The sequence below is a fragment of the Nothoprocta perdicaria genome, unplaced genomic scaffold (assembly GCF_003342845.1).
Source record: "Nothoprocta perdicaria isolate Ctin4 unplaced genomic scaffold, notPer1 scaffold_150, whole genome shotgun sequence".
Taxonomy (NCBI): Eukaryota; Metazoa; Chordata; class Aves; order Tinamiformes; family Tinamidae; genus Nothoprocta; species Nothoprocta perdicaria.
This window is the reverse complement of record NW_020454650.1, coordinates 439,939-464,356: the sequence shown is the minus strand read 5'-3', so window position 1 is coordinate 464,356 and position 24,418 is coordinate 439,939. Positions and strand designations below refer to the sequence as shown.

Below are 24,418 nucleotides of genomic sequence, written 5' to 3'. Positions count from 1 at the left end.
CACAACACACCTATGACATTTCATTAAGGATTGAGCAGGAATTTTAAATATATGAGGTTTCAGCCATTACTCTACTGCATTCCAAGATAACACTTTATATCATGTATAAGTAGATTTAAGAGKTTCAAAGTTGAAACTGAAAACTTGGATAAAAAATAGTTCATTAGAACTGTAGKATGAGAAAGGGGGTCCTCTTAGCAATGGAGGTCTTATATAAGCAAGGAACTCTTTACAGCAAACGTGATGTAGTCATTCTTGCTACATACGGTAATCTTTCTCTGAATGTTCAAGTGAATATTCTTTAAATGCACTTCTCTGAATATATCACCAATTCACACTACAGTGCACTATTAGAAAATGGGACATTATAGAATAAYTTGCCACCTGTTAGTACTGTTGTAATGGAAACACAGGGCTAAGCTAACACACACTTAGAATGAGTTGGCAATTCTGACAAGGCATGAGGTGAGTGATCCTAGGCTGCAAAAAGTGATTATTTGAAGAGAGCAGATTATTTTTTAATTTAAATGTTGTTTTGAAAATAACATGCATAGAAACTAAACTAACTGCTCTCTAGTAAAGCCTAATGAATTTTTTATAGTCAACGTGAGTATCAGTTTATGACATAAATTAGGATAGGAGATCTGATGAAAACATGAGCTGGAGTTCCAATTTTCTTAGTGATTTTTATTTTCTATGAGTAGAGATCAATTACTTTTGTTTGTGAACTGTACAAACTTATTGCCAAAGAATAAATACTATTTTCCTAAAAATAGAATGTGAAAGATTTGGATTTGATGATCAAAACAGAGAGCTTTCAATCATCTCTTCCAGAAATGGAATTAAACCTACACAGAACTTGTTATTTTACTCAACCACACTAAAAAGAAAACCTGTGTAAGTTAACAAAATGGTGGTTTTTGCAAGACATTGCACTTACAAATTGGCCTAAAGTCTTTTAAGGAGAGCATAATCCAAACACAGTTTTAGATTCAACCAGGACTCTAATTATTTCCCTTTCAAATGTTTAAGTGAACTACGTCAAAGTCGTTGTCCTCATGCACTTCTCATTGTTTTTCCTTGGGGCCATTATCAGTTATTGCTAACCTAGAATTTTCCAAATTGATTGAATTCTAGCTGCAGTAGCAATTTAAACTCCTATTAGTACTTGCTCTTGAGGATCTGTGAGGATAAAGAAAAACTATACACCCCATTATTTCGTATTTTTGTTTGCTTTAAATATAAACAAAGAGATAAATAATCTATGTTACAAAAAAAGGTGATAATTTTCCCTAAGTAGTAATTTCTGGGGAATATTACTGGGCCCTCAGAATGTTTTTCTCTATTATGACATTAAACCTGCATTTCCTAGATTTCAGAAAATTGAAATATCTGTTCCTCATTTTCTGCTATTCACAGACTTGAGTGCTGCCAAGATAAAAATGCTGAGAAACAAAAGCACCAGTGGAAGCACCTTTAACTTTCCATTAACGAAATTTTGTGCAAGTGAGTAATATTAAAAGCAAACCTTTTCTTGAATCAGCCTCTGTAGATGAATGCCACACGACAACATAGCAGAAAACATGGTGAGCATGTACTGCTGCACTCTGCATATTCCAGTCGCCAGGGAACTTAGTACAGCTGTTAGTCCCACTTTTTCAATGACACTCTGGAAAGCACTGGGTGAGTAACGAGTAATTCTGCACAGAGCCTATAAAAGTAAATAAAAGTCCTAATAAATAACAGCGTCTTTTATTTTTATTTACTAAAAAGAGCAGAGAACAAAAACACATGGTGACAAGTTTTCTAATGAATTAGGAATAAAGAGAATTCAGGATGTTTCAACTGTAAGATAAATATCACGAGAAAAGGCTATTTCTTGTTAGAGAAATGGAATTGGAGATGCGTTACTGATTACATGTGTACAAAATTGAAATGTTTGGCCCAGCACCATCAAGCAGTGTAACATCACTCTGCTACCTTTCCCTCTAAGGATAAGAATGATGGAGAGGCACAGTCTGTGCTCAGGTCTTCTCTCAGTACAGAATGCAGGTGGTATCAGATAACAGAGTAGCAGGAATGGAGCACAGACAGGAGGAAACGACACACCTCTCAAATTCAGGTCTGATAAAGGTAAGCATCTTCCTTCTGTTTCTTAGCTCCTTGTATCTTTCCCACCATAATGTTATATATAACAGTTTATTATCTAGAGTCCATCAAAATACAGGTTCCATTTGCCTCAGATGAACTACTTTCAACCTAGGTACCTGTTAGAGAACAGTTTACTACAAAAAACACACATGCTGTTCTCAAAATGGCTGTCTTACAAATCCCAGGAATTTCTAAATCTAGCATGTTCAGAAACTAAAAGCTGAGCTTCAGAAATGAGAACGATGTTGCTCCTACATCTCTAGAATCTTAGCCAAGAAAATGAAGAATATTCAATCAGTCTTTGGTTGAATACCAGCCCAGTCTTTTAAAAATAAAATAAAATAAAATAAAATAAAATAAAATAAAATAAAATAAAATAAAATAAAATAAAATAAAATAAAATAAAATAAACCACTCTTTAATATCTCAGAGGCAAATACAGCACTAGATCTTCCTAAGCACAAGAACATAAAACAAGAACAGACTCACTCTCCCCTCACATATATGACCAAAGCAAACAAACAATTCAATGTCCCTCAAATATTATTATCCTAAAAAAATAAAAAAGGAAAAAATGGAAGAGAAAAAAAGGACATATCTCTTTTAGATAATAAAACTAGACATTTTATTGATGCAATTCATCTGCTTGGCACCTCTTCCGTGTCCGTTCCAGTCCAGGAGCCGTATCGACGGCTGCCTTTCCCCCCAGCTCTGTTTCGCAAAACACAAGCACACATTCTCAGTCTCTACATGGAGCACATTCCTTTTCCCTAAGGATACTATGCAGCCTTTCACCTGAGTTTTCAAAGGTTTTCACTAAATCTATTCTTGAGGGTCATGTTATCAAGGAATTGCGGGAAGCTGGCGATGGGCTGTGTGAAAGCAGCGCTCGCTAGCAGGGTTCGCTGATGTGGTGTTTGTTACCAGGGACTCTTGGCCACAGACCTGGTCAAATATGGGCCACTTCAGCCACAGGCCTGCGGAAGACTCCCAGGCAAATCCTACCGGTGAGATAACGGCTGCTCCCGGGATTATACTGCAGCTTCAGGGACAGCAGGGAAGCTCCAGCCCACCATAGTGATGGGGTTAAACTTTAAACTCCCAAGAACTCGTATATCACACAGTGCACGTCACATGAGTGAAGCCAACACTTCAGCAGAACAGCAGAGGTTTAATGGGGACAGGAAGCAAGGAGTTGTAAATCCCTTTAGCAGAAACTGCACCTGGTAAGCAGAGAKGAACGGAAATCAAAAGTTGGTGGAACAAGAATTGCAAAACAGGGACGAGAAGCGGTAAGAGCAGAGGAGACATCMTGCCACCTCCTCTCCACAGGGGTTGTAGGCCAAGAAACGACCACTGTGAGAGAAAGRCCCTGGCAGAGACTCCTCTAAAAGAAACTTCCTCAGTCCTTGCTTTCTGCACAGCTTTTAGTGGCATCTCTCCTCCCTGTAACTCCAGGCCCGACGCTATAGGCATCTCCTACCATCACTCCCTGGTCAGATGGGGCTTGGATTCCCCCCTTCAGGATGCCCTCCAGTTGTCTCGGGCTTGATTGCAAACGCTTTAATGCAGCTGAGACACCCACGTCTCTTGAAACAAACTATTCAGCATCTATTAGGTGGGGATGGGGGAACAAACGAAAAACAGAATTGTGCYGAGTCTTCCCAGTATAGTTCCCATTTAAGTGACTTAAGCAGTTGCTCTGTCTCCAGCAGATAAGTAATTTCTTAATATTTTAAAATATTTTAAAATGCCCATATAATTCTCAGTATACTGGAAAGAAAATGTACTTCCTCACACAGAAGGAGGCTTGTCAGAATGTCAATTTGCTTCTGACATCTTATATAATTATTTCTTCTCTGGGTCTAGCAAAATGATAAAAGATAAAGCTTTTCTTCAGGCAAAATCTGTGATATTTACCTCATGCAGGCTGGACTCCAAAGTAAGCAAAAATATTTAGGCACAGTCTCTGCCTGCCACCTCTGACAGGCAGAACAACATGAAGTGCCATTTCTTAACTCCAGAGTCAGAAGACAGGGGAACTTCTTGATATAGGTTTATGAGTGATTAAAGTAATAATGAACGCAATTCCATAATGCCCTACTGCTGGTATACTTTGCAGACAGCCTGCTAACTTCAGGTGGAGATGCAGCATGTGTATTTCTTATCAGAAAGGCATTTTTGCATGTGAATATAGACATCAATGCAGAAAAATTCTTTACGATGCATTTAAACAAGGTAAAATAAATTCACAATAAAATTAAATAGCACCCTCAATTTACATGGTTATATAGAACAAAAATGATCACATATCTATGTAAAAATTAGGAATTACTAGAAATGGTATAGAGTTGTACAATATAACCAAAGATGACATTACTATGCTACAAGGCTTCTAAACAATCTTCTATAAGTGCATTCTGTTGCTTCAGATTTCATTATTTATATAGAATTAAACTATTTCCCCCACTATTCATCTGCACAGAACAGTACTTAAATGTGTTCCTTACTAGACACTTCTCTATGACTTTTTGAAATCTCTATAAATCAGATCTGCATGTGCTGTATTTTAATATTAATTAATTATGTGAATAAGTATTTACTTAACAAGAGCTAAGAATGTATTCCCAAACCCCTCAGAAGTATGAATACACAGCCATAATCTATACTAAGCCTTGAGTAATAAATATAATAGATAAAGTCACCCTCTCATCCCTTACTGTCTGCCTTGCCAGCCAAAGGATGACAGTATTACCTCAGTATATCCTTCTTCAGAAATTTACTGGGGCCAGCTCACTTCATATGTAATATAATATAGTTTTATCTCACACTTTTGCTAAAGAGCAGAGTCCCCAGAACAGCGCTCAACAGAACTCAGTGTGCACACACAACCTGACAGTGTCTTCAAGAGGTTGGCCTGGGCACTAACACTTGCTCTGCTCAGGAACCTGGATTTGACAAATGACTGTTGGCACAATGATAAGAAACAAAAATAAAAAATAAATAAATAAATAAATAAATAAATAAATAAAAGAAGAAGAAGAAAAAAAGCATCTTTCACATTTGGATTAAAAAATTGAAAGGCCATCCCAGCAATCAGCTGAGTTTCCTTTAGGAATCAGGAAAATTACAGCTATCATGACCTCTAAAAAGACACAGCTTTATCCAAATATCTATCATAAGTAAGAGGATTTGTAGGATGGTCCTTGAGAACTGAGAGTCTTTGTCAACAATGTCTTCAAATCTGCATTGAGAAGAAAATTATGGGGAARAGATTGGCAAAAATGGCAATACCATTGCAAGGATTATGAGTTTACTAATCCATGAGTTCTGGAAAATTTGATTTTGAAACATGTGACATACATACACTTTCTTACTCTCTATATATCACTCATTGCATTTAGCATTGAGTTAACTCATCCAAATCAGTTCTCTCTATCACAGCTGCACTTACAAGGCAGGAAGAAATGACTAACCCCACATCTATAGTGATTTCAGCTTTCTCACCTGGAAGTGACCAAATAACAAGTAAGCTTTGCTTGCTGTCAACAAATAAAGTAAAGTAAAGTAAAGTAAAGTAAAGTAAAGTAAAGTAAAGTAAAGTAAAGTAAAGTAAAGAAAAGATAGTGGTCGATTAGGTCACAATTACATGTTTAGTTTCTGCTCTCCTCTTAGACATTATTCCTGCTTTCTAGATAAGACACATAAAAGCTTTCTTCTTATCGGAAGTTAGGAAAATAAGACAACTTCAATAGTGTTTAAGAGACATTCCAATGAATACTCGGTGATACTTCTCGGTGGTTCACCTCAGCCTTACAGCCTTGGGAGGATGGAATGGTCTCAGATCTAAGAAGATACTGAGGGTTAGAGAGGGACAGAGAACTTCTCATAGTCACCATAAGCCTCATCTGATGCCAAAGTGTGCAACCTTACGGCTCTCATCTCTGAGCCCAGGGCTACCAAAAGCAGCCTCTAGTCTTTGCTCACACACACCAGCATGACACAGAAGCACAATCCACACTGGGGGTCAGCTGGGTAAGGTCTCAAAGGAAGAGGTTGGCTCGAAAAGCAGCCTACCAGCCACTCAAAGGCAGGCTTAAGATACAAATGCTCTAAAGGTTACCCACACATCCCACATACTTAGAGACGGAGAATTCTCTGCGTATAGAAGCACTAAGATGAAGTTTGTACAAAGAATGTCAAATACCAAAACTGTTTCTATAATAGTCGATATTTTTACTAACTAAATTTACTGTTCTCAAAGGTCAACACATGTCCTCAGTATTTGAGCAGTATCTTTCCTAGGCAACCTGGGCAACAGTTTGCCACAAATACACACAACGATACACCTTTAATAAATATATATATATATAAAAAAAGAAATAAATAGTAGAATATATACAYATATTTCTTTTATTATATATATTTCTTTTTCATATATACATATTTCTTTTATTATATATATAATCCATATATATTTCCTCTACTTTTATTTCTTGAGCCACTCCTTAGATATGTTTAAAGATATGAGATATGCTTAAATCTCTCTTGTGCCTTCTGTCACTTCAGTGTTAGATGTTTCCATCTGTATACTGCTGCAGTATGATCATTTTATCATTTTCCATCTGTAAAGGCAATAGGAAACCCACTGGAGAGCCTAAGCTCTACTCAGCAAATCAGTATCCAGTTACCATACTTCATTTATGGTCAAGTTATTGTTCAGTTCTAAATGATTACCTCCATTACTGGATTAAATTCACAGTCCTGCCAGTCTACCTTACAAGCAGTAATTTCTTTGTTCCAAAGCTTGCACTCACATGTCAAAGCTCTTTGTTTGCTTTATYATAATCCTATTTTAACTTATAGACTCTTTGAGGAAGGGACTAGGGCTGAAAATTGCATAGAAAGAAAAATAATGATTTCACATGAATCATCTAAGGGTGCTTGTAATATAAACAGTAATCATTCCTCAAGTAAGATGTGACATTTAAAAAGAGAAGTTTCAATTTTGCCAGAATTTCATCAATTCCTTGAAAGAATTAAACTTTGCAAACACCAGTCATGGTCAGCAGCACAAGAAAGCATATGTTTAAAGCAGTGATGAACTTGCAAGAACTTTGTTCCATGTTTGTTTTCAAAGCAGGAGATATATCAGGTTTCAGTCATAGGTCTTCTCAGTGAGGACATATGAATACAATCAAGGGCAAAGTACCTACYTGCAAAGTATTGCCATAGAGAAGTGTAACTATATGACAGCCAAAAAGTTGCAAGTAACTAACTTTGACAAATCTTCCCAGAACCTCTTATTACATCTTTGAGCAGGTACTATTGTTTTATTGTTAGAGAATGAACATCAAGAAAAACATCTCAAATTACATAAATTCTGCAATGCTAGATGTTGAATTTCCAGTTCAACACCAGGTAAATATGGCTTAATGTAATACAAAATACAAATATACATGCAAAAATGCTCAAAACACTTCAATTTCAATATGAGATATTTTTAAAAATTGAAACAAAATCCAAAMTACATCAATATCATGAAAGGAAATTTCTTACCGAAACAGAAGTTATCTTCAGGGAATCTACTGTAGAATGTGTGAAAAGATACCACAACACAGGTCCAATTTCTGCTGTAATAAATCCTTGTGCATGGCAAGATTGAGTAGTGCAAACATTTTCAATGATTTTTGCTGCCAAATGGTTCACTACACGCTCTTCCTATAGGAGTAAGTGGAAAGAAAAGCTTATATGCAAATACTTTTAATAGTTCTGATTTCTTTTTAAGCTAATTACTATACCTATGCTTTACTGACTATCCACTGTCTTAGCATGACTTCCTAATTTTAATTGAAGCTTGAAAAAGTAATTTGAAAAGAAACCTCAATTATGCTTACTAATCCTATTCCTCTGCCATGTTCTCTTCAATTGCAAAGACAATTAAGAGAATTGCAAATACATTTTTAATACAAAATCTTTTAACTCCAAATGATCGGCCTGTATTAAATGCAGTCATAAAAACAAAAAGGTGTTGTTAGGTGTTCTATGATCAGTGCTTTATGAATAAATACCTGTTTGCCAACACACCTCACTACAATAGGTTTGGAATAGAATGATTATAAATGAGAACTAAAGTTATATTAGGAAAAAGAAAATGAAATAGATTAAATCTTTYTGACTCAAAACAACCAAAACTCTATAGAGATAAAGAAAAAGCATTCTTGTAAGTATGATCATCTTTCTTCCTCCTTGAAAATACAGTCTTGACCCATGTCTAACAAACCTCTAAGAGTCATTTACAACAGCAGTTCCTACATTCTCATCTGCTTGTCATTTTTTTTCATGCTAATCAAATTTTCTAGCTGCAAAAAGATTTCTGGGAAGCCAAATTATTCCATTGAAATGACAAAGATATTCATTTAGACTATATGTAATCTATATGAGTATCTTTAATTTCTACTTCAATTCTGCATATTACTATGCACACTATAATGTCTCCATGGAATACAAAATATCATGTCAGAATACTGATAAGCCATCAGCATATATTAGATTTTATATGGCCATAGTTCTTTCTCATGKAWACTGTTACTACTTCACTACTCCAATAGAGGTTAACTTAAAATCAGAGTGTGTGATACCTTTATCTTAACAGAAATGAAAGATTCATAGCAATTCACTGTATTTTGGGCTGTACATTGCCTCACCTTATTCATATCTGTAACTACAAATAAGTGAGGTCTTTAAACAATGACCTAAATGGTATCCATGAGTTCAGCAACAGTGAAGTTTTAACATAGGAAGGACAAACATTTTAAYTTGTCAAGTCTACCTCAGTCTGACTTCACAAACAATTCACTACAATATTTAATTGATTTCTTTCTTATACTAATCTCCACATTATCCCACTACTCTTTGAATTTCTGACGTTTATCTCCACAATCAGAACCACCAACAGCTGTGAGCAGTAGTAATGAAACTTTTCAGAAAGCAGAACAAAAAAAGCAGTGGAGAACATTCATTTCATTAAAAATATATTTTCTATCAACTCTTTTTTCTTCGGACCTAACTGTTCTAAAATACAGACATGGATGTAGAAATTTTTGGAAACTCCAGAATAATGCTGTCGTAAAACCTTTATTCATACTAATTTTCACCCTTCTCTTCTCATTCTCCCAAGGAACTACAGCTCTTTTCAAGACAGAAAGTTAAAAGAGATACCAAAAACAATTCCTGTTTTTAAAAGTTATCCACTGTTATAAAAGTCCACTGATTTTCCTTAGATTTACAGCTAAGATTTAAAGCTAAGAACAAAAAGGTCTGTTCTTGGATTTTTACAGTTTTTATTACTGCTGCATCATTTCAGTCTATTACAGACTTAGATACACAGATGTATTTACCAAAATCAGGTGTTGCAAAACCTTTTATAAATCAAATTAATTGTCAATCCTTTTCAGTGTAATATAGTTCTGTAATTCAGTTGATTTTTTCACACAAGTAAGGTTAAAAAATACAGAATTTATCAACCACCAGCACTTAAAATCTCATGCATAACTGAAACATTCATATTCTAGTTAAGTATCCTTTACATGCTAAACATTTAACTAGAAACACTAATTGGAGCTCCCTTGCTGCTTTGAACAGTCAGCAACATTTACTAAATACCCTAAAATCCCACAAACTGAGTGCAACAAAAGCTTTATGGAGCAGATGATGGTTATTACAAATGCTAAGAGATCTCCACATGCACTTGTAACGTTTCTTAATGAAATTTGGTCTGGAATGTGTGTTTTCTCTCGCTCCTTTCAGCCTCTGCTGTGATGAGTCATAACCAATGCCAGATAACCAGTCATTCTACTGTCCTGGCTAGAAAAAGGTCATGTATTGTCACGGTGCTCTGTAAACTCAATGAGGCTGTCACAGTAATTCCATTTACTGCCACCTGAGACTTCCATCTTAGCCCCTCTGGGATCGATTCCTGAGTGCTGTCTAAGCAACACGACTTGTATCATTTTCTGCTTAATTAAGTCTCCAGAAGGGAAGCCTGARCAAAACTAATATTTGGCCTCTTTACTAAAGGAGTCATCTAGTCATGTTTCCAGCGCACAAACTGTGTTAGTTGGAAGAACTGGATCTTCCATACAAGGGTTAACCTYAGTCCATATCACAAAGTATGTTAAAACCCAAACCTGTTAACAGAACTGTATCAAGAAACAGTATGCGCTCTATTTCCTCTACTTTTAGATTTCAATCACTTTTACAAAATTCACTTTTTGCTCCTAGCTTTCAGTCATAATACAGATAACACTGATACAGATAGAGTCACTTACAGATAACACTGTTTATGAGTCACAAATGTTTAGTGAAACGGAGCTGTAGGAGAGAAACAAATACCAAAGGGGTAAAATAGGTGTAAACTGTTAAAGAAAAACTTCCTTTAATGAAGTGTTTTTATTCAAATTTTTAAAGAAATTAGGCAAATAAAAATTGGCACTCTTTTATGTTGCACTTGAGCCCTTCTCCCTCCTCCCCAAAAAATTACCTCTAAGTCACTGTAATTATCAAAGAAGGAAGAAAACTAGGCTCAAATATAAATGAGAAAGAACCCTGGTAGTCTAAAGTCCCTGCTAGTCTGTAGAGAGATATTTTTCACTACTTATTTTACATGAGGATTTCTACCCTCTGATTATATTAAACATTAACCATTTCTGACTACCTTCTATTGTTAACATTTCTTTAGTTCAGCACCAAAAACTCCTGATTTATATCTTGTTTCCTCATTAAGGAAGAAGTCTTATTCAAGTTGGAAGCATGTACCGTAACTTAGTGTCAAGCTGTAATTTATTAACAAGCTTGCTTATATTTTACCTTGAAAATCACGTGTTGAAGAGAGAAAAAAAATGTGCTTTGTAATTTCATTCACCATTTCTGATTCAAATACATTCTGCAGATGCCATGCTTACAAATGGGAGGATTTTGTACATTCTAAAAGCCAGATATGGTTCATTAGCTATAGAACTTTACATATTACTTTATCCATGCAAATATACTGTAGAAATAGTACAATCTGAGACTTTAAGAAAAGAGGGAAAGTAGAAAGGTGAGATGATCCAAGTGTGAAGAGGGGAAAATAACAGGGAAAAACTAAAGCTGAGATTTCACTGAGTTAAGATTAAGATGAACTTTAAATATGATAATGAAGTGCAAAAAAAAACCCCATATATATATATATATATACACATACATGCAGAGCCAACAAAGCAAGTTAAAGAAGAGAAGGAGCAATACATTCAGAGTGAAGCAGGCAAGCGTAACTTTAACAAAGGTGTTGTGGATGAAAATGCAGGATGGATGAAAGAAAAGGGCAGCCATTTCAGCCAAGATGTGGTTAATATTAAATAGGAATATCCTTTCTGAAAACAGTAACTACATATTAAAAGAACATTGCTAGACCGTGACAGCAGGGAGATAAAGTTTAGCAAGAGAAAGCCCTGAAAAATCTCCAGAAACCTCTCTTTTGGAAATGTATACCTCAAATAATCTTATTTCTAATGCTGTCGGAACCAAGCACCTTACCTGTAGAAATTAGTACCCGGCTAGCTTAGTGACTACACACAAACATTTAGGAGCTGAACCTGGACACAAATGACGACATCAAGAATATGTGTCGCTCTGCTGGAAAAAGTTCTTGTGAAAGGTTAGTAGAAGAAAGGTTCCGGTATTTACCACATGGATTCTGACAGACTGAAAATTGTACCAAAGCTCAACTTGTCAAATTAGACATGTTTAATTGTTTTGTGGTTTAATGGACACTTGTCACTGACTTATTTATGGGTATACCAATTTCCTTACTTTGCCACATCAAACATGCCTGTTCTTTGTGTGATTCATCTCAATTTATCAATGTTAAACTGTAGCAGATCTGAACTTGTGTTCCCCTACTGATAAAAGTATTTTCCAACCTACTAGTTTACTGTCCTAAAAGCCCTTTAATCTGTGCACCTTTTGTTGCTGCTGGAGTTTCAGGTACAGCAGGCCTCCAAAACTGACACTACGTGCATTTTGTGACCTTTTTCTTTTTTTTTTTTCCAGACAAATAAAAGGGACACAAGCACATTTCAAACTCTGTCCTCCTGCCTCTATTATTCTGTTTCYGTGTGTTAAGTCCAGTCTTATAATGGCCACTGTTACTAGAACTTCAGAGAGCCAAGTACAATTCTGGGCGACTCCTAATGGAATTGAAAACCAGCCAACTTACTTAAGAAATTCAAGCCTATATAAACTACAGTGCTGAATGCTGTAAATTGGTTTTACTTTTTTAAACTGTTATTGAAGACATCAAAAGAAGCTCCCTAACGGGCAATAAAAGATTACATTATTTACCCTGGTGCCGTAATGCAGTGTTTATTACCAAAAAATTAGCTTGCTATTCTCATAAACACATACAAAGCATACTGAGAGACAAAGTTTTGTTAAATAAGCTTAAAATAAYGTGTATTTTAATTAGACTTAACCCTAGTGTGTTACTTGCTAATGTAAGAGGGATTTCAAGCCAGAGAGCTGAACCCAGAGAGCTGCTACACTGTGCAGGCAGCCCGGGATAACCCCACACAGCGGCCCTGGAGGACTCCAGGCACAGCCTGGTAGAGTGACCCTGTGGCCACCAGGTCCACGGGGCTGCCTAAGCAAGGGGCCATTGTAGAGAAGATGGAGCAAGGCTTGTCCTCATGGTGACAATGAAAGGTTGGCAGAACAAGAACACAGACTAGAGCAAGGAAAATTCCAGTTAGATATAAGGGAAGATGTTCTCCACCGTGAGAGCAGTCAGACACTGAAGCAGAGGCCCAGWGAGGTTGTAGAATGGAATTCTTGGAGTTATTTAAAGCTTGACTGGATAAAGTCTTGAGCAACCTAACCAAAATTTGAAGTTGGATCCAACTAACCCAACTAAATGACCATGCTTTGAGAAGGGGCAGGTTCACAGAGGAAATGGAACCAGGTGTTATCACAAGTGCATGGCCATAAGACATTAGGCAGTGGCCACAAGTCAGAACACGGGAAATTACAATTACATATTACAAAAAAGCTCCTATTATGTGGATGATCCCGTACTAAATCAGGTTTCCCAGAGAAGCTGTGAGATCACCATCCTTGGAGGTGTCAGGTGGACACATCTCTGAGCAATCTGGTCTGACTAGACCTTTTTTGAGCAGGAATTTGGATTAGATCACCTCCCAACGTCCTTTCCAACTTACAATACTCTGTGATTTTACAGCTTCACATTTCCTCATTCCTGTACCCAAAACATCTAGCACAAAGACTTGTCTGTTTYATAGCTGATCTATTATACTATTTCCTTAAAAATTAAAGTCTCTTGCCTTACATTAATGCAATTGTAGCTATCCAGTTTTAGATGCTGCCATATCCTCTTCCAAAAAAGAGAGATTGCTTCTAAAGAACTTACTAAGCAAAAAGAGAGGGCTGCAATACGGGTGTAGCAAAACAAATTATAAAAGTTAATAACAGAGTGTGGTAAAATTCTCTGTTCCCAGATGTTGTGAGGTAAATTATGCATTTATGTATACTTCTGATTCTTCAAATTCTGCTGTTGCAGGAACTTTGGCCAGTTACAACCAAGACAGAGCAATTTGTATTACCACAAATGTACTGTACTAATGCAAACATTACTAATAAAACAACTCTATTACAAACATCTACCATTTCCACAAACAGAAATTATAGAAATCCACAACTGTGTTTGGTTAACTTGCTCACTAACTTTAAATTTGCAGTGGTATTAATTCAAATAGTTGCCAGTAAAATGCATTGTGTTATTTTATTCCAATAAAAATTTGTGGAAAAAACTTATTAAGAAATTCTGATCGATTTCAGAACTAAGAATTAACTTCATTGTAGTGAATTAATTTAATCAGTATCTTCAGAAATAATTACATCGTCCTGAATAAATTTGTTCCTTATGGCTGTTTCCATTTACTTCCTATATACTGAATATTCACGAAGGGCAATAAGTAGCTTCTCACAAGCACACCTTGGAATGGCATGTATGACCTAGAACGCACAGTTGTGTGTTCTTGATCACATGAAATCTTRAAGATGTTGAAATGCATCTAGAGACTTCTACCATTAATCACAATTTGTGGGCAAAAAAAGATCTCATAAAAAGGAAAAAAAATGATGTATTTAGCTTGCTTTCCCCATCTCCCTCTCCTCCATCATGTTTTCTGCCTTCAGCTTTGCCYTGGGCAAAAATGAAGTCATCTGTTCTCAAATAAACCATAAATGCCAATACTTTATTCTTATTCATTTTACAAATTGGAATTATATGCATGTTTTTCTTACTTTCTTTTAATATAGCTAAATCATCATCAAGAAAAGCAAAGATGACAGCATAGCACGCATAGCAAAAAAAGAATGCTACAACTTTTACGCCTCAAAAGAGCACTAATAAACTAATAATAAACTAAATTTAAAAACTAAGTGCACTCTTTAAAAATGTGTCAGCCACTTTTCATATAAAAGGTAAATCTTGTTAAAAAATAAAAGCTAAGATCTATAGATTTCAGGAGAACAGTATAGATTGTCAGAGCCTGTCTCAAAAGAAAGCCACAGAATGAATAATCTCAGCATTTACTAGAAGTAGTTTTATTTACTACACAATTACCAYAACCCAGGGAGCAACGCATAAACATGGAATGTGCAGAGAATGAGGCTGCATTTTTGCATTCTTATCCTGCTTAAGCCACGGTCTTACCATGATTATTTAAATTCTGGAGCAATACTTGCTTGACAAGGCTCTGCAGTGCTGCAGGCTACGATCCTCACACAATGCCTAAAGGGCTAATACAGTGGAGAAATTCTACTGAGGACAATGAAAGAGCCTTACCCCTTCCCGAAGACACCTCATTAGCACAGTGTAAGCAGCCAAGGGAACAACCCAGCATTCTCTCGGGTGCTCTTTTTTTCCCTCCTGCAATGAAGCCAACAGCGCAAGTGATTAAATTAAAAAAAAAAAATCACAATAATCTCATGCACATAAAAGAAAATAGGTAACAGATCCTTGGAACAGTTCACATTATACGCATTTCAAATTAATATATACTAGAAAGTGTGTTAAATTCTAGGRCACTATTGGTATTTAATGTTATTTCATGTGCAACACAGAAATTGGTAACTTTCTTATCCTATTTTAATAGTCTTCAGGATCCATATCTGCCCTAGGAATTGTCCTAGTATTTCTGTTTTTCAATGATTCCATCTAATTCACACACATAAAGTGATCTCACATTCCTCTTGATCATTTTGATTAATTCAGAAAGAAACAACTGATTAATGGAAGTTTGTAAAACTTCTCTTTAAGTAAGATTTAATTATWTCAAAATAGAAAATTACTTTTGTCTGTGTCACTAAAAAAAAACCTCACAAATTTGCTTTGGAAAAAAAATTCCAGTTACCAAGGAAAGTTTTTAAATAAAACTTACTACATGGAATAGYCTTCAGTACAAATCAACACTAGCCCAAGATCTTTTCCTCGAAAGCTCCCTGCTAGATGGGCTAATTCACTGGTAGCTTTAACAGGATATTGATTCTGCTGTTTGAAGTTAAGGAACTCCACTTGATTCTCTCACACACACAGAAGTTTTCAAATTTAAAAGAGAACACTTGGATTTTYTAAACAAATGAATATTTGACAAGAACACCCTTTTTAGGTTAATACACAGACATTAGCAACAGTGAAATCATCTGGCAAAGAAAGTGAGAAATGGGCTACATAAGGTGATAAGCCATAAAATGAATGTGTAGCTTGTTTCAGTGAATTGACAAAATGTGATAAGCAACAGTTCCTTCAGAAATTGTACATTTATTAAACTGATTATACTAGCAAATTATTTTTAGTATTMTAATTAAATGTTTATAATAGAAAGAATAGGATGCACCAGGCATCCAGTTAACAATGCATAAAAAAACATATTTTCTGATTTTTTTCATTTCTGAGTGGCCTTCACCAATTTAACATGCTAGGTGCAATAATGTCAGGTATTTAACTAAAGCATTACATGTTAGTGGAGAAAGATGACTACTAAATTGCTTCCAAAAATTAATTTTCCTTCTTTACTGAGAATAAATAAAAACTTTCTTTCCAACTCATACTCACAGTGAAAATGAGCTTCTGTTAAAACTCCCATATTTTAAGCTCCATTTCTGCTAGTCGTCTTTTGAGTGGTATGACACAATTGTCCTTGGAATTAACTTTCATATGATAACAATTGAACTGGTTCAACACGAGGCAGAGACATTAGATTCTCAGTTCCATATTCCACATCTATTATCTTATCCAGATGATGAGATGCTAACACTTACTCACGAGAGGCCTTCCAAGGCCTAGCCATTTATAAGAGTCACTTGATAGTCTTACCTGACTGGCTACGAGGTAAAGAAGCTCCCCAAGTGTTGGTAAAAGGCACTGTTTCAATTTGCTATTCCTGAAGTTCTCTCTGATCAGTTCTGTTAAAATTGTGATTGCCTAACAAAAAATAAATCATATAACAACACATGTAAACATACACTGCAAAACAGAAAACAGGACAACAGAAACCAACATCTTATGAGCACTACTGCAGTTTCTTTTCTGGTTAGTGATGATGCTAAGTACTCACCTTCAAAATTGTACCTGAAAAAGAAAAAGATGGGAGTTCTCCAAACCTCTGGAACATGTTACCAACATGTTACTTAGCCTCCTCTCATTAGGATATGAATAGGGAAACCATTCAAAGGAGATAACTACTTAAGTGGGAATTGGATCCATATACACCAGAGTTCCATTAAAGTTCAGCAAGAGATGGCCAAGTATACAGAAACTAGTGGGTTGCTCAGCTGAAGAGAGGAACAACACAAGACCAGATATTTCTGACAAACTCACTTGTGAGCTGCAGACACAAGAAAGGAATGAATCAAAGCGACGACATTTTGGTTTTGCATTTGATATAATAAATTATGTCTTGGAATGAGGGAAGTCTGATTCAGATGCTGAACATGGTATTAATACTGGCCAGGATGTGAAAATAAGATAGGCAAACGTACAAACTTGTTGCATGATTTATGCGGAAGCATAGTTCCTCTAGAGAGCAATAGAGGATAGATATAAGTGACATTCTTCCAGGTAAAATACAAGACAAAATTGATTCATCATGAAAATTCCTCTCTTTTCAACTTTTATGCAGCTGCCAGGAGAGGTCCTAGTAGACACGTGGAGTAGTGAATGAGATGTCATCAGTTGATAGAGTAGCTCTATTAATTTATTTTAAAACCAAGATCCCAAAGGGACAGAATTTGACMCAAGTAGTGAGAAGTAGTTCATGAAAAACGGATCTAAGAAAGTGTGCTTGCTGGCTTTTTTGTCTGTTTGTTTTTAAAATAAAGCAACAGTTACTTCTTCAACTTTGCCCCTGTTGCCTGCCCTTTAATCYTCACCCACAGGCTCTTGATTCACACTTTGTCCTCCCCTGTGCAGATCTCCATACATTCTCCTTGCTCTCCGACGTAAAGAGCAACTCCATCATCTCGCCTTCCTGGCCTCTGATATTTCCTGGCCCTCCAGGAAAGGAAAGGACAACCACCTTTCCTATCTGGCCTTAAATATTTAATATTTTAATTTATATCTACAACATATGCCTATAAATTCAGCCATTTTTCTGATCCATGGTGTGCAATCTTAAGACAATGCTTTATTTGCATTTTGCTGTGTTATTTTCATGAAAACTGGAGACCAAAGTATGTGGTGTTACACATCATTTTGACAGGCCCTTTCTTCCTAAGGGGAAAAAGGAGGGGAGGGAAGGTTAAGTAGTCAAGCTATCTGTATCTGTGCCTCTCTATATTGCTTCCTTGCCTGAAATCACTTGAAACTTCTTAGTAACTTCTTTATCAAACTGAATAAGAACAGAAACCTCAGGTATATGTTTCTACAGGTTTCACAAATACAACAGCAAAGCAGAAGACAGCAATGCCTCAGTGACCGAGCCTGTGGTACAAACTTACTTCTTTTTAGACAACAGAGCCTGCATATATGAAAAGCATTAGGAACACACTAAGCATAGAAAATGCTCAGAGAATATACTTTTAAGCACCAGAAATACCTTCTAAAAATTAAGGATTTTCTCCTGTCTCARCTTCCTGATAGCTAAGAGGTGGATATACTAAATGGTAACCTTTGTGTAATTCAGTTAAAAAGTCAAGTAAAATGCAAGGCAGGCATTCCTAACAAGCCCAGGTCCTTTAGCTGACAGATCTGCTTATTAGCTGCAGAAGAAAGGATTGTTCAAGTATCCCTACTGCACTTTCTACACACGGATTTAGCTGCCTAATTTTAAATACAGATAGGGGACTGCAGGCAGGAAGCATTTGGGGGGCTCTAGGATTTCTGGCATTTATTCCTCCCTCATTGAAACAGCTGTCAGTGTTCTCAAGGGGAGAGGCTTAACTGGGTAAGCTAAGGCTGTATTCCCAAAGTTAACTGGGGAAATGCCTGACCGGGTTCATTTGATAACATCACATTCGTTTAATGCAGCTGCCACCCTGAGTCTTTCTTTTCCAGTGCTGCAAAATAACCATGTTTACGCATCCGTGAAAATAATAGCAGCATGCATTATATTTCCTGGATGGGATTTGAATTTACTTGTTTTACATTAAATGCTTTAACGGGAGGGGAGCACATTCAATTTGGCATCAGGGGATGAGGTTTTCACATACGTGTGTGCAGGTGCATTTTGGGGGAGACTGGGCATGTGTTCGCAGCTAGAAAGCCCTAAGAAACTATTAAAAATTTTAGTTTTAGGCTCAAACATACACCCAATATAGACAAAATTATTCCATCCATATATAGAATAAGACTCAAGAATATATTCCATAAACCTCAAAAAAAAAAATTGTGCTGTAAGAGAGATAAACTGAAATGAGTTCAGAAAGCAAAGCTTCCCCCTGTATAGTACATGCATAATGAAGGAAGCTGTCAGCCACACTTTACACAGGATCATCATGTTCCTCAGGAATTAGGTTAACCTGAAAATGCTTATCACCATAGGATCAGGGCAAAAGTAAAGCCTATTCAAGAGCCCTCAAGCTGCCTTCCAAATCAAAGGAGCCTCCAAGTTTCATTCTTTGCAGCACTTGCAAGGGATGCTTTGCACAAACTAATCCATGAAGCTTTACCTTCCTCTCCAACACTCCTCCTTAAAAACAGCCTGTCCWCTCGAGGCATACCTGAAATCACTAGATTCAGAAATAGGAAAATTAAAACACAGATAGTGGGGTTTTTTTAGTTGTTATTTAAGTTCTGTATGACATCTGAATTGAGGGAAAAACATAAATGCGTACTCCTACTGCCAACACTCAGTTATCAGCCTGACAATTATCCTTATCTTACTTCCTTTAATATACTGGGKTTTTTTTATACAGTAAGACCTCATTTGGTCAAGCTCTGCTTTTAACAAGCTTTTGCACAGCAGAAACTTCTTAGCCTATTTCTTGTTCTCAAATAGATCATAAGAGATAACATATCTCAGTATTTTGGAGTAAGTTTGGTTCTCACCAGGGATAATTCTCACTGAGAGGAACTGCAAATCCTACAGCTGTCATCACGCAAAACTCCCTTCACTGGGAATCATTCATCTGCAAAATCTAACTGGGAAAATCTAGGACAACAGAATARCCATCTTAAAATGTGGAACCTGACTGACTACCATGTAATTTGAGTTAAAAAGTTTACCATCTGTGTTATCATCTAGAAAGTGATATTATATAACAGGGGGGAGGGAATCAAAAAATATTGCTTTCCACTACAAGTTTAAAATATTTTAACTCCTCTAAGTAAGATTTAATTATATTCCTTCTTCCATATTTTTGTCCATATTGGACAAAAAGCAAGAAAAAAAGTGAGAAATTTTCATTAAAAGGTGAACAGTCTTAACAGCTCTATTCTAAAGCATATATGATGATTGTTTCATGCTAATAGTTTAACACTGTATTTGRAATCTAAGATCTGTGCATTACTTGACAAATCAGAACTTGCCCATATTTTTGACAGGTAATCATGTTTCTTTGACTGCAGTAAGTAATATACAAACCCCTAACTGTAAGAGAACAAATGAGTACATTATAATAGAAATATTGGAAAATGAAAAGCTTAAAGCAGAACAACTGAAACAAGAAACTTTCTCGCTTTTAAAAGAAATGCAGTGGGAAAGGCCAAGGGTATTGCCAAATTAGTGCCAAGTTAAAAAAAAAAATGTGTCTAACATAAAATATTTCACCTATTTAAGTCTACTACTTACCAAAAATGAAATTCAGCATACAAACTTAAAAAATACAAACCAAAATTTTAACTGAAATACTAGCACCAGGAGATAACACAAGGTATCACTTGTATCACATAAGGTATCACATAAGGTATCACATAAGGTTCCATGACATGAAAACAATAAAGAACATGAGAATTTATCTTTCAGTTCTATTAAAAAAGAATACAAAGGCTTCATTCAGAAAAAAAAAAAAAAACCTCATACTCTGCTTTAAACAGAAATCTCACGGCTTGTACTGCAAAATATTGCAACAAAGATAGGTAGAGATATGAAATGGAACCAATTACATCTGTGATTATAGGAAGGCATGTAAGTTGAAAATTGTCCTAGAAGCCGTCTGGTGAAACATCAAACACTTCCATCATTACAACCAATTATGAAGAATCCTTTTAGTGTTCTCTGATGAGAGATGTGGTACTCTCTACATAAGCAAGTCAAATACAGCTGCTTTATATCCAACTTGCACTTCAGTTTCACAGCCTGTATACAGAAAAACGCAGGTAACATTTTCTTTTTAATTTTTCATTTCAGAGGGGAAGTAAATTTTAGTGCCCTACTTTCTCTATACAAATAAGTATCTTCTGAAATATCACAATACAATGGTTTTATGCTAGTTATTAAATGCAAATATGAGTTCTTCCAGCTATAAACCTTAAATTCAGTAGGCATAAAAAAGAACTTGACATAACTCAATGCATCCATCAGTTATAAATCCTGACAGCACATTAAGATTTGATATTATTACAGTATTATCCTAAAAAGATTTATTCAGTTATTTAACATCAAGATTTATGGAAACAAATTAAAATTTCAGAAGACAAATCTTTGTCAATAAAAACAAAACACAAAGCAGCTATCAATTGGATCAAGGCTGCATTTTGATGCTTAAGAAAAATAAAAGTACAAATAAAAATACAAAGAGAGTTTGGGCAATCAGCTCCCCAGATGAAATTCTCAGTGACTCAAAGACTCCTACAGTGTCTTTGAAAAAGGATGACGATAGCACTGGACATAGGGCTCCAGAGAAAGCTGGTGGAGGAAACTTCCTCTACCTTCAAACTCAGGTAGATGAAATATAAATAAAGAAGGGATGTGAACAAAACTGGTCTTCACAATATCTAACAGAAAATAGCTTTTGAAAAGATGAGTAATCGTAAAAATACTTTGAAGTTGTAATTAGAAGCAAAGTCATACACAAAACCACACAAGTCTTTCATGATTTTTATGTGGTCATACCTTTAATACTATATTATTACCATAGTAGAAAAAAGAAATAGTCTAGCATTGAAAAAAAAAAAAAAAGAAGAAAGAAAAGTTTGGATTTTTTTTTTCAGAGAAAAAAAAACCATGGGTTTAATATTCTAAAACCTAAGTAGGCTATAAACTTAAGAACATTCTGATTTTGAATATGGGGAATTCTACTAAAAATACACATATATATTTAAAGAATATTTAAGCCTTATTTCTGCATATATTTCTAGTAATTGAACTGACTACTAAACAAGAGAATGAATGATAAAGGGAAAATAGAAAGCATAAATAAAAATTATTTGTCCATGGAATTTTTGACTGGAGGCCCTGATGGCAAACAATCTTACATTGTCACTTCTGTTATAGAGGGAAAAAAAGATGCCCAGCCCAGCAATCCACATCCAGTTCCTGTTTATTATACAGACGACCATTCTGAGTCTCATGCCAAACTGCATGTCATTAATTTCAAGCCAGTATAACTCGTGCCACCTTCAATAAAAACAGACTCAACTTTGCACCGTTCACTTCCTTGCACTGGCACAAGCATTTGCACAACAAACTGGATGAAGGAACAAAACACGCCGAGTGGGAAGTTGTTATCCTCGCAACTCTGGTACTCGGTCTAGATGGCAGCTGTTTTCTTCTGCATCCTACATGGTTGTTACCCTTAATTCCCTCTTTAATAAGTTTCTCCCCGAGGTATGAAATAGTCATGGTTGCTGTTGTACTTGATAGAAGCAGCTGACGATAGGTTCATAGCACAGATTTAGCAGGAATATAAGTTATGCTCAGAAACCTGAATTAAATATCAAAACCACAAAATAATCTTTCTAGACAGCTTTTTACCTTGCAGATATTTATATTTTTATCCATTGAAGAAAGTATCCCAGCTGTGTAGCTCTTCATTATCCCCAAAATAACAGAGTTGAAGAACATAAAAGAAAACACATCATTTTTACTATCATAAAACATCCCATATCTTATGGAGTGTTGCAAAGAGTCATACTGGCAATCCCACTGATGTCATTTAATGAAGATGGTATACTATTTTATCTCTTGAAAAAAAAAAGAGGTAATTTTATGGGCTATGTGACAACAGCACCAATTAAATGAGTCTTTTACAGCAGCACAGTTTTTGCTTTGATCAGGTAATTAATCTAAGAGAATTACAAAGCATCATTTCAGCCTGCAGTCACCAATGTAAGCTGTAAATTCAGCACTGGGAATCTCCTTGTTTTCTACCCACTTGGTTTGGACTCCAAAATAAAATGAGCCCAATTAGTTCGGACTGATGAAATTATTTTTGAAGACTACCTGCAACTATGAAAGAACATCTTAATATTTGCTGCAGGAATCCAGAATTCCTATGTATTTATCACAGATCTACTACCATTAATATTGATTATAATTAATTTTTGGTTTATGAACTGTAAGATGCTCCAGGATTTTCTGCCTGCACATGTGAATGTAACAGAGAAATGTTGACCTTTKATTTCTCTGTTTGCCTCCCACATTCCCCAGGCAAACTGGTAGGTTATTTGCAGTAGACCACTGGAAACAAACATATTAAGTAACCATTCTGATTTTACTTGAAAGATAATTTAAAGATTTTTTAAAATATATGTATAAATTCTCTAATATAYACTCCTGTACAGCTTCAGCTTGGCTACATCTACTTCCTATACCTCTTTTAAATGGTTATTATTTTCAAAGAAAAGGCATCAAGGCTTAAAAAAATACAGTAAGTACCAGTAGGGAAACCAATCAAAGACAAAATAAAACTAAGAGCTTTAACTGGAKTCAAAAAATATTTTTTATCAATATTTTTTCAAAAATATCAAACAACAGCAAAACTAACTGGCTTGGGAATAAATGAGACATCTATTTATTATTTAATTTGAATATTCCTACAACATGAACAGACATAGATAGGCTAGATACAGGAAAAATCAGAAAGATAAGCCAGAAACATGGTTTAGCACTGACAGTCTGCAACTGCAGAAAGCATCCACCAAGTCACAGTTCAAAAATCAGAAATAAAGAGACTCACATTGTTTAGAAATTCAGTCTGGATGAAATTAGAAATTGGCACGTTCCATTGCTTTAATAGAGAAATTGCAGTGTAAGCAGGAAAAGTTCAGTATTACAGATCTATTGTAATCTACCATCCCTATCKATGGGATATTATGTCCTTACATTACATATGGCGTACTATAAGTCAAAGACTTTGCAATGCAGTTTGCCCAAGTGAAGACTGCAGCAGGTCCTAGAGCCCTTCAGACAYTCAGTCGAGCAGTGGACCACGGTGCATACAAAAACACGCACACCATACAGTCATAGCATGAGGCAGATTTGCCAATTGGCACACTGAACGAGGCAAAGAGGAATAAATGAAACAAAATGATGTTTTGCATTTGCAAAAGGCAACCCTATGGAAAAAAAATGATGCTATTAAGTCAAGAAAATTGACCTATCCATATTTAACAACTGCTTCAATAACTTAGGTTGCAATAGCCAGATAAAAAAGGTTATGAATTAAGTATCTCTTCTGATTAAAAAAAAAAATAAAAAAAAAAACTTTTTGATAAAAACATGATAAAGCATTTTGATAAAAACATGTTTTGATAACAACATTGTAAAAC

General features: G+C 35.6%; 1 protein-coding gene across 1 annotated transcript in view; it reads right to left on the bottom strand.

The window, feature by feature from the left end:
- The window catches only part of ULK4 (unc-51 like kinase 4), a 177,391-nt gene that overhangs the window by 136,973 nt on the left and 16,000 nt on the right, over positions 1 to 24,418 (bottom strand). Inside the window, exons 18-21 of the mRNA XM_026034836.1 lie at positions 16,586 to 16,693; positions 15,056 to 15,139; positions 7,711 to 7,872; positions 1,529 to 1,711 (exon numbers count right to left, since the gene is read on the bottom strand). Coding sequence (XP_025890621.1) covers positions 1,529 to 1,711; positions 7,711 to 7,872; positions 15,056 to 15,139; positions 16,586 to 16,693 — 537 coding nt within the window. The remainder of the gene's footprint in view (positions 1 to 1,528; positions 1,712 to 7,710; positions 7,873 to 15,055; positions 15,140 to 16,585; positions 16,694 to 24,418) is intronic.